Source organism: Lampris incognitus, chromosome 21, assembly GCF_029633865.1.
Source record: "Lampris incognitus isolate fLamInc1 chromosome 21, fLamInc1.hap2, whole genome shotgun sequence".
NCBI classification, from domain to species: Eukaryota; Metazoa; Chordata; class Actinopteri; order Lampriformes; family Lampridae; genus Lampris; species Lampris incognitus.
The window spans coordinates 1,542,482-1,555,640 of NC_079231.1; the positions used below are offsets into that span (position 1 = coordinate 1,542,482).

Sequence of the window (13,159 nt, forward strand, 5' to 3'; positions counted from 1 at the left end):
TTGTTAATACTGCACACACAACCACCATGTCATCTAAGAGGTCTACCTGTGTGAGTGGAATAACAGTTGTCAGAATTGTGAAATTGTGTATTGTCACGTTAGACAAACGCCCTGATGTTTCCACTTCTTGAGCAGACAGCTGCTTTTTACCTTTGGTAAAGTGGGGGATTCTAAGGGGGGCACCGCCTACGGCAAGCTCATCTTTTTTCTTCAAGCAATATATTTATTGAATTTTGTTTGCAAATTACATCAAAACAAGTAATAGCCCAGTACAGCAAACATTTTCACCCCCCCCCCATAACCCCGTCCCTATAACCAGTAATACAATTCAAAGCAGGGTTAAAGAAGATAATAAAGAGAAATATTAAATTTAAAAAAAAAATAATAATAATAATTTCTTTCACAGACTGATTAGAGTGTGTGGTTTTTTGCAGTTGCTTTTACGCATATAAACAGTCAGATAGAGTTGTTCTACTCCCCCAGAGCTTGTTCTTGCTGAAGCAAGTTACCAACATTAGTATTACGTCTTCGGAAGTACAGAAACAATCCCCAGATTTGATCAAAAACACTTTGTTTACGTCTAACAATACACATGATCTTTTCCATTGACATGTTTGAAGCCATTTCTTTAACCCACATACCAATTCTTGGTCCATCAACACTTTTCCAATGAAGAGCAATTACACGTTTTGCTTGTAATATACACATATCTATAAATCTGAACTCATTGCTATGTAAATGTGGGGTGGTAGGATATAAACCAAGAATAAAAAGCTTTGGACTCAATGGTAATTTCTTTGACAAAATTTGATCAATCATGTCAACAACGTCTTGCCAGAAGGTTTTCACTTCCACACATTCCCATATACAGTGAAACAGCGCCCCCTTGCCTCACTACACTTAATACAGGTATCAGGAATATTGTCATTAAACTTGTGCAATTTAACAGGAGTTATATATGTACGCATCAGCCATTTATACTGTCGAAGCTTTAGGTTGCTGCTAACTGTCTGTCTCTGGGCCTCTTTACATGCCTCACTCCATTCTTCTAAAGATATTTCCTCCTCTATATCTCCCTCCCATAATCTCAGTTTTGTCTCTGATGATTCATCAGATCCAGATACAAATAAGTCATACATAGTTGAAATTAAACCTTTATCATAACAGTGTTTTGTGACTGCAGCTTCTAATATACTAGAAATGGTAGGAATGTCTAATGAATGGCTTTGACAGGATGATATAAAACTCCTTAGCTGAAGATATTTGAGAAAAGAATTCCTTGGAATGTCATACTTGGTACATATTTCCTCAAAGGACATGAATACTTCATCCTCCTCCCTGTACATGTCTTGCACTTTCCTTAACCCCTTTTCAGCCCTTAATTTAAATCCCCTATCATTTTGCCCTGGTTTGAAATTGGCATTACCCCAAATAGGACTGAAGCGTGACCGGGACATATTTATATTCAAATACTTACAAGCATCGAACCAAACATCAATCATATTCAATATTATAGGGTTGTCTGTATTTCTCTTCAGATATTTACGGTCTGCTAAATACAAATACAGGTGCAATGGTAAGCCCGGTTTAACAGAGTAGGCTTCCAGATCAATCCAAGCTGGGGGACTTCCAGATGAGAAGTAAAACATAATCGACCTTAATTGTGCTGCCCAGTAATACCATTGGATATTTGGACATTTCAGGCCACCTCGATCATATGGTAGATAAAGTAAAGATAGACGTAATCTAGGACGTTTATTTTGCCAAATAAAGTTGGTAAACAGTTTCTTGATTTTCGTGAACAAAGATGAAGGAGGGGGTAGGGGGATATTCTGGAACAAATAAAGAAATTTGGGAAGTATATTCATCTTTAGGATATTAATCCTGCCGATCATTGAAATAGGTAAGGATGTCCAACGCTCTATCGAAGCAATACTAGCATCCAGGATGGGCTCATAATTTGACTGAGCAATCTTATTCACCTCAGGGACAATTTTTATTCCCAGATATGTAAATGTGTCTGTTGGGTTGAAGGTAGAAGCATAAACAGGACCATTCTTCCTCTCTGTTTCATTCAGTAACATTATAGATGATTTGGAGTAATTAACTTTATAACCAGATATTTTCCCAAATGATTCAATAAGGCTTAGGAGCGCTGGGATAGATCTATGCAGATTTTTAAGCATTAATATCACATCATCGGCGAAGAGTGCTACCGTGCTCCAGATGTCCCTCTCGAATTCCATAAATATCGCTGTGTGTCCTCACCGCTATAGCAAATGGTTCTGTCGCTAGGATAAAAGGTGAAGGCCATAAAGGGCTCCCTTGAGGGCAACTTCTACAAATGTTAAAAGGTTTAGAAACCTTACTATTCGTCAAAACTTCTGCAGTAAGCCCTGTACAAAGCAATCTTACCCATTTGATAAAAGTATCCCCAAGGCCAAATCGTGTTAACACCTCAAACAGATAAGGCCATTCAACACGGTCGAAGGCCTTCTCTGCATCAAGTGAAAGTAAGGCCGTGTCAGGCGCCTCCCTCTGACTGTATAAAATATTGAGCACTCGTCTAACGTTATGAAAACCCTGTCTCCCTTGAATGAATCCGTTCTGGTCTTCCCCCACTACTCTAGGTAGAAGATCCTCCAATCTGCTTGCAAGAATTTTACAGAGTATTTTGGTATCAGAATTTAGGAGACTAATTGGACGCATATTTTCACATTTTGTATTTGGTTTCCCCGGTTTTGGGAGTAAAGTGATTAGGGCGCCCCACATAGATGTAGGGAGAAGACCATTCTCAAAGGATTCCTGAACCATCTCCAAGAGGGGTGGTATTAATTTGGTTTGAAATGTTTTATAAATGTCTATAGGGATGCCATGTGGACCCGCTGATTTTCCAGCCTGCATACACCCAATTGCTTCTGCAATTTCCAATGCAGTTACATCTTGATCTAATACTCTACATTCCTCTTCCGAGATGTTAGGAATATTAAGATTGTCTAGGAATTGTGTTTGCGTGTCCAGATTAGGAAAGCACTCAGACTCTGTATAATTTCCCGTAGAAGTCTCTAAAGGCTTCATTAATCTCTGTCGGGTCCACTACAGTTCTACCACTTGGGACTTCAATACAATTAATAGACCTTTCTGTTTGTTGTTGTTTAATGCGCCATGCTAGAAGTTTTCCGGGCTTTTCCCCCTGATCATAGTAGGACTGTTTGAGTCTCATTAAATCAGCAGCCGCTTTATTAGCTGCCAGTTCATTGTACTGTGATCTAAGCAGCAGCAGCAGTCTTACATGAACATCTGTAGGTATATGTCTATTATTATATATTTCTGTTTCCAGTTTTTTAATTTCCTCATCTAACGTCTTCATTTCAAGTCGTGTAGCCTTTTTCTTGGAACTAGTGAAGGAAATGATTTGGCCCCTAATAAAGGCTTTGAAAGCCTCCCACCTTGTGCTAGCAGAAGTCTGGGACTTGTTACATTCAAAATACAGGTCAATCTGCTTATCTAATAAATCTATGAATGTAGGATCCGCAAGCCACCCGGGTTGAAAACGCCATCTCGGGGGGTCGCACACTAAGTTATTATCTTCATAGGTCAAGGATACTGCAGCGTGGTCAGACAGAACTATACTACTATAATGACATTCATCTATTTTGGAGACAAGTAGCGCTGAAACCAAAAAGTAGTCCATGCGTGAGTGAGCTCTATGAGTACCGGAATAGCAGGAATACTCTACTGCGTTCGGTTTACCATGCCTCCAAACATCAAACAAATTCAGTTCCTTCATAAAATGGTGTATCGTCTTTCTGGACTTACTGTGGGTATCATCTAAACCAGTTGACCTGTCTTTTGAAGGATCTAACGGACAGTTAAAGTCGCCAGCTATTATGTATTTCCCAGGATGATTTGAAGCAGTCAAAAACAGACTATTATAGAATTTAGAGTCATCTTCATTGGGGCCGTAAACATTTATCAAAGTTAAGGTTTCAGATAATAACCTACCCTGGACTATAATATACCTCCCTGCAGGGTCCTTAACTACATGCTGTACCCGTAATGGAGCCGATTTATGAATTAGTATCATAACCCCTCTAGCATGAGTGGTGTAAGGAGCAGACAACACTTGACCCTGCCATCGTCTTGCTATTTTGGGAACGTCCTCATCCACCATGTGTGTTTCTTGTAAAAAAACGATTTTTGATTTCAAGGATTTTATCCTGCTCATTACCTGCTTCACCTTTGTGAGTTTGATCAAACCCCTACAATTCCACCAAGTACGTTTTACCTTGCAACTCTCTGACATTGATTCCGGTATGTTATATTAGGAACCATAGTGAAAAAGTACTTTGACAAACCACACCCACTGATGAAAGAATAAATAATAAAATTAAACCACAAAAACCCACCCTCAACCCCATACGAACCTGAAGTCCAGGAACTCTGGACATCCCCTCCCATCCCACATTTAACTAGCGCTAAAACGAGTTCTCTACCTTTTCTTTTCTTCTCGCTCCAGTGCGCTATCTTACTTCTTCTAAATACGAACCACACATAACCTCAGTAATGAACTGTGCAACGCTTACAACATGTAGGCATATATAACATTAACCACCCGAACACATCCACCAACCTGGAACCCGTGCATGCAGACTGGAAGACAAGGAGACACATCCACCAACCTGGAACCCGTGCATGTAGACTGGAAGACAAGGAGACACATCCACCAACCTGGAACCCGTGCATGTAGACTGGAAGACGAGGAGACACATCCACCAACCTGGAACCCGTGCATGTAGACTGGAAGATGAGGATACACATCCACCAACCTGGAACCCGTGCATGCAGACTGGAAGACAAGGAGACACATCCACCAACCTGGAACCCGTGCATGCAGACTGGAAGACGAGGAGACACATCCACCAACCTGGAACCCGTGCATGTAGACTGGAAGACAAGGAGACACATCCACCAACCTGGAACCCGTGCATGTAGACTGGAAGACAAGGAGACACATCCACCAACCTGGAACCCGTGCATGCAGACTGGAAGACAAGGAGACACATCCACCAACCTGGAACCCGTGCATGTAGACTGGAAGACGAGGAGACACATCCACCAACCTGGAACCCGTGCATGCAGACTGGAAGACAAGGAGACACATCCACCAACCTGGAACCCGTGCATGTAGACTGGAAGACAAGGAGACACATCCACCAACCTGGAACCCGTGCATGTAGACTGGAAGACGAGGAGACACATCCACCAACCTGGAACCCGTGCATGTAGACTGGAAGACGAGGAGACACATCCACCAACCTGGAACCCATGCATGTAGACTGGAAGATGAGGATACACATCCACCAACCTGGAACCCGTGCATGTAGACTGGAAGACGAGGAGACACATACACCAACCTGGAACCCGTGCATGTAGACTGGAAGATGAGGAGACACATACACCAACCTGGAACCCGTGCATGTAGACTGGAAGACAAGGAGACACATACACCAACCTGGAACCCGTGCATGTAGACTGGAAGACAAGGAGACACATACACCAACCTGGAACCCGTCCATGTAGACTGGAAGACGAGGAGACACATCCACCAACCTGGAACCCGTGCATGTAGACTGGAAGACAAGGAGACACATACACAAACCTGGAACCCGTGCATGTAGACTGGAAGACGAGGAGACACATACACAAACCTGGAACCCGTGCATGTAGACTGGAAGACGAGGAGACACATCCACCAACCTGGAACCCGTGCATGTAGACTGGAAGACGAGGAGACACATCCACCAACCTGGAACCCGTGCATGTAGACTGGAAGACGAGGAGACACATCCACCAACCTGGAACCCGTGCATGCAGACTGGAAGACGAGGAGACACATCCACCAACCTGGAACCCGTGCATGTAGACTGGAAGACGAGGAGACACATCCACCAACCTGGAACCCGTGCATGCAGACTGGAAGACGAGGGGAGGGAAAAGTCTGTAGCCTGGTCACAAGAGTCTGCGATGCATCGGGCCTTCCTCCCTCCGACAGGCGCATAAACCGATGCTGACTCTCTCTGTCCCTTAGGCCTAGGCCTACTGGGATGTGCCCATGTCATTTCGGCTGGTGCTTGGACATTGTCTCTCATTCAGGGTTAAGGGCCTTCCACAAAAGCTGAATAGTCCAGCTATAAACGAGACTCCGTCCTGTCCAGGTAGAAAAAGAAAGCCTAAACAAAAACAAAATGGCGACAGCCCGAACACGTGGCTACATCTTTGGTGTAAATGGAAATAAAATAAAATAAAGTGGGCTTAATAGCCTACTGAATCAGTCCTGATCCTCCACCTTGTCAGTAAGGCTTTTGACGGTGCTCTCCAGCGTGCTAACTCGGGGTGTTAGCTTCTTCACGTCGTCCTCCACCTTGTCAGTGAGGCTTGTGACGGTGCTCTCCAGCGTGCTAACTCGGGGTGTTAGCTTCTCACGTCGTCCTCCACCTTGTCAGTCAGGCTTGTGACGGTGCTCTCCAGCGTGCTAACTCGGGGTGTTAGCTTCTTCACGTCGTCCTCCACCTTGTCAGTCAGGCTTGTGACGGTGCTCTCCAGCGTGCTAACTCGGGGTGTTAGCTTCTCCACGTCGTCCTCCACCTTGTCAGTCAGGCTTGTGACGGTGCTCTCCAGCGTGCTAACTCGGGGTGTTAGCTTCTCACGTCGTCCTCCACCTTGTCAGTCAGGCTTGTGACGGTGTTTTCCAGCGTGCTAACTCGGGGTGTTAGCTTCTCCACGTCGTCCTCCACCTTGTCAGTCAGGCTTGTGACGGTGTTTTCCAGCGTGCTAACTCGGGGTGTTAGCTTCTTCACGTCGTCCTCCACCTTGTCAGTCAGGCTTGTAACGGTGCTCTCCAGCGTGCTAACTCGGGGTGTTAGCTTCTCCACGTCGTCCTCCACCTTGTCAGTCAGGCTTGTGACGGTGTTTTCCAGCGTGCTAACTCGGGGTGTTAGCTTCTCCACGTCGTCCTCCACCTTGTCAGTCAGGCTTGTGACGGTGTTTTCCAGCGTGCTAACTCGGGGTGTTAGCTTCTTAACGTCGTCCTCCACCTTGTCAGTCAGGCTTGTGACGGTGTTTTCCAGCGTGCTAACTCGGGGTGTTAGCTTCTTAACGTCGTCCTCCACCTTGTCAGTCAGGCTTGTGACGGTGTTTTCCAGCGTGCTAACTCGGGGTGTTAGCTTCTTCACGTCGTCCTCCACCTTGTCAGTCAGGCTTGTGACGGTGTTTTCCAGCGTGCTAACTCGGGGTGTTAGCTTCTCCACGTCGTCCTCCACCTTGTCAGTCAGGCTTGTGACGGTGCTCTCCAGCGTGCTAACTCGGGGTGTTAGCTTCTCCACGTCGTCCTCCACCTTGTCAGTCAGGCTTGTGACGGTGTTTTCCAGCGTGCTAACTCGGGGTGTTAGCTTCTTCACGTCGTCCTCCACCTTGTCAGTCAGGCTTGTGACGGTGTTTTCCAGCGTGCTAACTCGGGGTGTTAGCTTCTCCACGTCGTCCTCCACCTTGTCAGTCAGGCTTGTGACGGTGCTCTCCAGCGTGCTAACTCGGGGTGTTAGCTTCTCCACGTCGTCCTCCACCTTGTCAGTCAGGCTTGTGACGGTGTTTTCCAGCGTGCTAACTCGGGGTGTTAGCTTCTTAACGTCGTCCTCCACCTTGTCAGTCAGGCTTGTGACGGTGTTTTCCAGCGTGCTAACTCGGGGTGTTAGCTTCTTAACGTCGTCCTCCACCTTGTCAGTCAGGCTTGTGACGGTGTTTTCCAGCGTGCTAACTCGGGGTGTTAGCTTCTCCACGTCGTCCTCCACCTTGTCAGTCAGGCTTGTGACGGTGTTTTCCAGCGTGCTAACTCGGGGTGTTAGCTTCTTAACGTCGTCCTCCACCTTGTCAGTCAGGCTTGTGACGGTGTTTTCCAGCGTGCTAACTCGGGGTGTTAGCTTCTCCACGTCGTCCTCCACGTCACACATCCGTTGTTCGGCCTGTTCCATGCGACCCGTGTAGTCCTGTATCTGTTTCTTTACATCCGCCATTGTCGCTTGCACTCCATCAGTTGTCTTGTAAAGTCCACTTTCCAAAGACCGCATGGCTTTCATGCTATCTAGGTCGCTATTCTTATCTGTGTCTAACATTTCCTCCTCTTCTTCCTCGTGGTCGTCTTCTTCGTCGTTAGCCATATTTTCAACCTGCATGGCGTCGCTAGCCTTCTCAGCCCCTTCCTCGTGTCGCCATTTCCTTTTCTCCTTCTCTTTCTCTCTTTGCCTTTTCTCCTTCTCTTTCTCTCTCTTTGCCTTTTCTCCTTCTCTTTCTCTCTCTTTGCCTTTTCTCCTTCTCTTTCTCTCTCTTTGCCTTCTCTCCTTCTCTTTCTCTCTCTTTGCCTTCTCTCCTTCTCTTTCTCTCTCTTTGCCTTTTCTCCTTCTCTTTCTCTCTCTTTGCCTTTTCCCCTTCTCTTTCTCTCTCTTTGCCTTCTCTCCTTCTCTTTCTCTCTCTTTGCCTTTTCTCCTTCTCTTTCTCTCTCTTTGCCTTTTCTCCTTCTCTTTCTCTCTTTGCCTTTTCTCCTTCTCTTTCTCTCTCTTTGCCTTCTCTCCTTCTCTTTCTCTCTCTTTGCCTTCTCTCCTTCTCTTTCTCTCTCTTTGCCTTCTCTCCTTCTCTTTCTCTCTCTTTGCCTTCTCTCCTTCTCTTTCTCTCTCTTTGCCTTCTCTCCTTCTCTTTCTCTCTCTTTGCCTTTTCTCCTTCTCTTTCTCTCTCTTTGCCTTTTCTCCTTCTCTTTCTCTCTCTGCCGTTTCTCCTTCTCTTTCTCTCTCTTTGCCTTTTCTCCTTCTCTTTCTCTCTCTTTGCCTTTTCTCCTTCTCTTTCTCTCTTTGCCTTTTCTCCTTCTCTTTCTCTCTCTTTGCCTTTTCTCCTTCTCTCTCTTTGCCTTTTCTCCTTCTCTCTCTTTGCCTTTTCTCCTTCTCTCTCTTTGCCTTTTCTCCTTCTCTTTCTCTCTCTTTGCCTTTTCTCCTTCTCTTTCTCTCTCTTTGCCTTCTCTTTCTCTCTCTTTGCCTTTTCTCCTTCTCTTTCTCTCTCTTTGCCTTTTCTCCTTCTCTTTCTCTCTCTTTGCCTTCTCTCCTTCTCTTTCTCTCTCTTTGCCTTCTCTCCTTCTCTTTCTCTCTCTTTGCCTTCTCTTTCGGGTGTTTCCCTGACATTTTAGCTCTGGGTACTCTCATACACGTATCGCGTGACTTTGGACAAGATTCGGATTAGTATCGTGGGGTTAATTTACACGCTAGCTGCAGAGCTTGAGACGTGCGACCTCCTAGTCCGTCGCCATAACCGGAAGTCGGCGAGCTCATCTCTGGTGGTAAAACCACCACGATCTGCTGCTGCTGGTATCTCACCACTTACTTCTAGAAGGTCATCAAATCCAGACTCAGCTGGACGTTGTTTATCAGAAACACGCCCACCCCAACCTGCGGAGTGGTGCAGGATATGTATGAGGGAGGTGTGACAGTGGTGAGGTGTGTGGTTGGATGACAGATGGGTTCAAGGTGGAGGTGGGATTACATCAAGGATCGGCTCTGAGCCCTTTCTTGTTTGCAGTGGTGATGGACAGGTTGACGGACGAGATCAGGCAGGAGTCTCCATGGACGATGATGTTTGTGGATGACATTGTGATGTGTAGTGAGAGTAGGGTGCAGGTGGAGGAGAGCCTGGAGAGGTGGAGGTATGCACTGGAGAGAAGAGGAATGAAAGTCAGTAGGAGCAAGACAGAATACCTATGCGTGAATGAGAGGGAGGACAGTGGAATGGTGAGGATGCAAGGAGTGGAGGTGATGAAGGCATATGAGTTTAAATACTTGGGGTCAACTGTCCAAAGTAACAGGGAGTGCAGAAGAGAGGTGAAGAAGAGAGTGCAGGCAGGGTGGAGTGGGTGGAGAAGAGTGTCAGGAGTGATGTGTGACAGAAGGGTACCAGCAAGAGTTAAAGGGAAGGTTTACCAGATGGTGGTGAGACCAGCTATGTTGTATGGTTTGGAGACAGTGGCACTGATGAAAAGACAGGAGGTGGAGCTGGAGGTGGCAGAGATGAAGATGATAAGATTTTCACTGGGAGTGATGAAGAAGGACAGGATTAGGAAGGAGTATATTAGAGGGACAGCTCAGGTTGGACGGTTTGGAGACAAAGCAAGAGAGACAAGATTGAGATGGTTTGGACATGTGTGGAGGAGAGATGCTGGGTATATTGGGAGAAGGATGCTGAATATGGAGCTGCCAGGGAAGAGGAGAAGAGGAAGGCCAAAGAGGAGGTTTATGGAGGTGGTGAGGGAGGACATGCAGGTGGCTGGTGAGACGGGGGAAGATGCAGAGGACAGGAAGAGGTGGAGACGGATGATCCGCTGTGGCGCCCCCTAACGGGAGTAGCTGAAAGTAGTAGTAGTGGTAGTAGTAGTGATACTAGTAGTAGTAGTAGTCAAGTGTTACTGAGCTCTGCAGTCACACAAACACACACACACACAGACACACATACATATACACACAGACACACACACAGCTGTGATTGATGTTGTATAAATATTTAATCTGAAAATAAATATAAAATATAATAACTCGATAAAGACTGGATCTTTTTACAAAGACATTGTGTTTATTTTATGTAGTTATTCAATAAATAAACAAACATTTGCCAAAGTGCCATTACTTAACATATAAAATAATCTGCTAATACTTTGAAGACCAAAATCCCCCAATATGACCCACGACCATGTGGAGAGAAGAGGACACCAGACTGGAACCAGTTTGTCATCATGGATGACGTGTGGCAGACCTTCCATCGAGTCAAAGTGATTTATAAGCTGACATCCCATCCATCCATTATCCAAGCCGTTTATATCCTGAGTGGCGTCTATACTTACTACTAAGTTTATACTCACTTTGACTGCAAGTATAAACTTACAGTCAAAGTGATTTATAAACTCAAGCTCACCTACAGTCAAAGGTGACTGACAGGCCACGGTGAAGCCTATGACCACGAACACATCCCATCCGCCACTGTGACGCCGTCTGCAACCTCAACCAGCTTCTGATGAGCGTGTTCAGCACCATCAGAGGAGCACCATCTGAGCAGCACCATCAGAGGAGCACCATCAGAGGAGCAGCATCAGTGGAGCAGCATCAGAGGAGCAGCATCAGAGGAGCACCATCTGAGCAGCACCATCAGAGGAGCACCATCAGAGGAGCAGCATCAGTGGAGCACCATCTGAGCAGCACCATCAGAGGAGCACCATCTGAGCAGCACCATCAGAGGAGCAGCATCAGTGGAGCACCATCAGAGGAGCAGCATCAGAGCAGCACCATCAGAGGAGCACCATCTGAGCAGCACCATCAGAGGAGCAGCATCAGTGGAGCATCATCAGAGGAGCACCATCAGAGCAGCACCATCAGAGGAGCAGCACCATCTGAGGAGCAGCATCAGAGCAGCACCATCAGAGGAGCAGCATCAGTGGAGCATCATCAGAGGAGCACCATCTGAGCAGCACCATCTGAGGAGCAGCATCAGAGCAGCACCATCTGAGGAGCAGCATCAGAGCAGCACCATCAGAGGAGCAGCATCAGAGCAGCACCATCTGAGGAGCAGCATCAGAGCAGCACCATCAGAGGAACACCAGCATTCTTCAGTCAACATCATCAATACCAGCACCTTATTCCAACATAAAGGACAACACCATGGTTCCAGTGCTGACATGTGATGACTTGGCTGGTGGTCTAATGTGCTGTTCACAAAACGACAGAGTAAAACAGTGTGTTGCTGCTGCTAGCTGGTATCAGATTACAAACTCACTTCAGATTGACCATCACATTCAAACAGAGGAGTTTCATAACTTTGTCATCATGTAACCTGCCTTCAGAGGATGCGACACCAAGTAGGTAAGGCGTACAAGTACAACTCAACTACTGGTAAATGGAGGGAATTGTGGTTATCAGTCCAATGTGGACAGCCAGTATGCAGTCTCCATTACAGAAGACAGGATTACATTACAGGATGGACAGACCAACAGACAGAGGAGAAGGTTACAGGATTTGATCTCAACCCAGTACGAGAAGAAGAGTCATGTATTTGTCATTTAAATAGCAGTAATACACTTTCGATCCTTAGAGATCAGTCATTTCAGAAGTAATGTGATTGCTACACTCATTACTCCCTAGGAGTGGTAATCCATCACACAGCATCTCTACAGTACTGTCACACCATACAACTGGTGTGTGAAGAACTGCCAGTCATTCACTATCAGCTGGAGCTAACCACTCTGACTGGACATGTGTCCTGTGGTTCTGTGCAGGTGAGTGGTTGCTACACCTGGTTTAATGACAGCATACACCTTGAGCATGGCACTAAAAGTGGCAGGGTGGTGGGCTCGATTCCCACACAGAGGAATGTGATGCACTCATTACAAAGTGCTTCGGGTTAGAAAAGCGTCATTCAGGTTCCCTCTAATGTTACAGTCCCAAAGATCAAGTTTCTGTTCGTCTTCTAATGAAGATGTAAAACACCCTGCTGTCGTTTCCCAGGCAGAGACCAGGCAGAGACCAGGCACCAGGCAGAGACCAGGCAGAGACCAGGCAGAGACCAGGCAGAGACCAGGCAGAGACCAGGCAGAGACCTCTCACACCCATTACCATTGAAGTCTGTCACGGTGTATCTGCTGTCTTCAACATACCAGAGAGAGGGAGAAACAACAAGGACATTCGTTCACATGTACATCTTCAGGATTGTCATTCATATCTTCAGCTTCATAGAATTACAGATGCTACAGTTATATTGTACCCAAACACAGTGAAATAACTGACTCAGGGTGTTTGGAGTGAGCTCACACAGAATATATCCACAGAAACTGAAAGAAAGTTGATGACAAATGACAGCAAAGTCAACTAATGTTCTGGAAAATCAGTTTTCAGATCATTTCCAAGAGTTGCTTTTTAGGAGCGGTGATAAGATAAAAAAAAGTTATTTTACAAGACAACAGCAACTTACTGAGTTATTAGTGTCATCTGGTAAACAAATTTTATAGGAAAACACTGTGAGGGCAACATGAGGGAAATGAAGGACACAGCATAATAACAGGGAGAGGTTCTTCTATCGTCATATC

At 45.9% G+C, this 13,159-nt stretch overlaps 2 protein-coding genes across 2 annotated transcripts in view; one reads left to right on the forward strand and one right to left on the reverse strand.

The window, feature by feature from the left end:
• dytn (dystrotelin) overlaps nucleotides 1-11,544 on the forward strand; it is a 34,275-nt gene extending 22,731 nt beyond the window's left edge. The window contains exon 14 of the mRNA XM_056301538.1: nucleotides 11,092-11,544. Coding sequence (XP_056157513.1) covers nucleotides 11,092-11,544 — 453 coding nt within the window. The remainder of the gene's footprint in view (nucleotides 1-11,091) is intronic.
• Nucleotides 11,545-12,611: 1,067 nt separating this feature from the next.
• zdbf2 (zinc finger, DBF-type containing 2) overlaps nucleotides 12,612-13,159 on the reverse strand; it is a 57,724-nt gene continuing 57,176 nt past the window's right edge. The window contains exon 10 of the mRNA XM_056301539.1: nucleotides 12,612-12,719. The gene's annotated coding sequence lies outside the window, so the exon portion shown is untranslated. The remainder of the gene's footprint in view (nucleotides 12,720-13,159) is intronic.